The sequence below is a fragment of the Poecilia reticulata genome, linkage group LG4 (genome assembly GCF_000633615.1).
Source record: "Poecilia reticulata strain Guanapo linkage group LG4, Guppy_female_1.0+MT, whole genome shotgun sequence".
Classification (NCBI taxonomy): domain Eukaryota; kingdom Metazoa; phylum Chordata; class Actinopteri; order Cyprinodontiformes; family Poeciliidae; genus Poecilia; species Poecilia reticulata.
The window spans coordinates 17562400-17563663 of record NC_024334.1 but is presented as its reverse complement, the minus strand read 5'-3'; the positions used below and the strand labels follow the sequence as shown (position 1 = coordinate 17563663).

Here is a 1264-nt window from a genome sequence, read left to right as displayed (position 1 = left end):
GGGGGGGGGTGTTGAGTGAGCGTCGCTCCTTCACCCTGACGTTCCTTCCCTCGGGGGGAAGGGGGGCGCCGATCTATGTTTTCGCATCCACCTGAATAATGTGTAGTTGCGCCACTGAGTATAATATAATCACACTGCTTTTACCTTAAGCAATAAATTATTTTCTCTCTCTTATTAGAAGGAAAGGAGAGCTTGTTCTGCACAGTTAATTAGAATGTATTATGTACAGAGGGCTATAAAATCGTGCTAGCTCTGTTATGTTTACAGATGCATCTCAATAAATTAAAATATCATCAAAAATGTATTTAGCAACACAGGGAAACTTTATTGTGCTACATAGATTCATTACACATAGAGCGATTCATTTCAAGTGTTTATTTCTGTTGATTTTGGTGGTCGTGGCTTACAGAACATTAGGTTTTCACCCAAAATCTCTGTTTAATAAATCCATATTGTATATATGTTTTCCTGTTTGAGCTGATTTAGTCGTATGAATAAACTTTTTTAAGGATGTTCTTACCCGTGTAAAATAACGCCCAGCTTTCAAACGCTTCTTATTTGGTCAAATCTCCTTTTTTTGTTTTAAATCAGAGTATTCTGAAACTTTGACACCAATCCTCAAATCAAACCAAAGTGACTGGCGAATCAAAGTCAGCTGCTTCCTCTTCCGCCTTGTATTGCAGGTGCCTACCCCCGCTTGTCACTGAGCTTCAAGCTAAAGCGAAACATCGGATACTTCATCCTACAGACGTACATGCCCTCCATCCTCATCACCATCCTGTCCTGGGTGTCCTTCTGGATCAATTATGACGCCTCGGCTGCCAGGGTGGCTTTAGGTATGATGTGACCCGAGCAGGAAATGTTAACATACTGGTGTTTGTTGGAGAAGAAAATAGACTGATTAAAATATACAGTAAGTAGAGAAAGGAATGCCAAGCAAAAGCACTCGCATACGTTGAAGTTTTTGCGCATTCTGTCATATTGTAACTGCAAGCTGTATTTTATTGGAATTTTATTGCTGGCCCAACACAATATAGATCATCACTGTAAAATTGAAAAATATATAAACAATATTCAATGGTTTTACATATTATATGTGAAACCCATGTCATAATACATTCATCGTTCATTTGCATTTGTACCGAGGAGGATTAGGGTCACTAAAACACAACAACAACAAAAAATTTGTCTCCACATTCTGACTTTTTTCTCAGAAGATCAAAGCCAGAATTCAGAGATCAAAGCCAGAATTCAGAGATCAAAG

The 1264-nt window shown here is 38.6% G+C and overlaps 1 protein-coding gene across 2 annotated transcripts in view; it reads left to right on the top strand.

Moving 5' to 3' along the window:
- Positions 1 to 1264, top strand: part of gabrb3 (gamma-aminobutyric acid type A receptor subunit beta3) — a 58030-nt gene that overhangs the window by 49681 nt on the left and 7085 nt on the right. For both annotated transcript variants that reach the window (XM_008407635.2, XM_008407636.2), the window contains one exon: positions 684 to 836. In XM_008407635.2, the coding sequence (XP_008405857.1) occupies positions 684 to 836 (153 nt within the window). The remainder of the gene's footprint in view (positions 1 to 683; positions 837 to 1264) is intronic.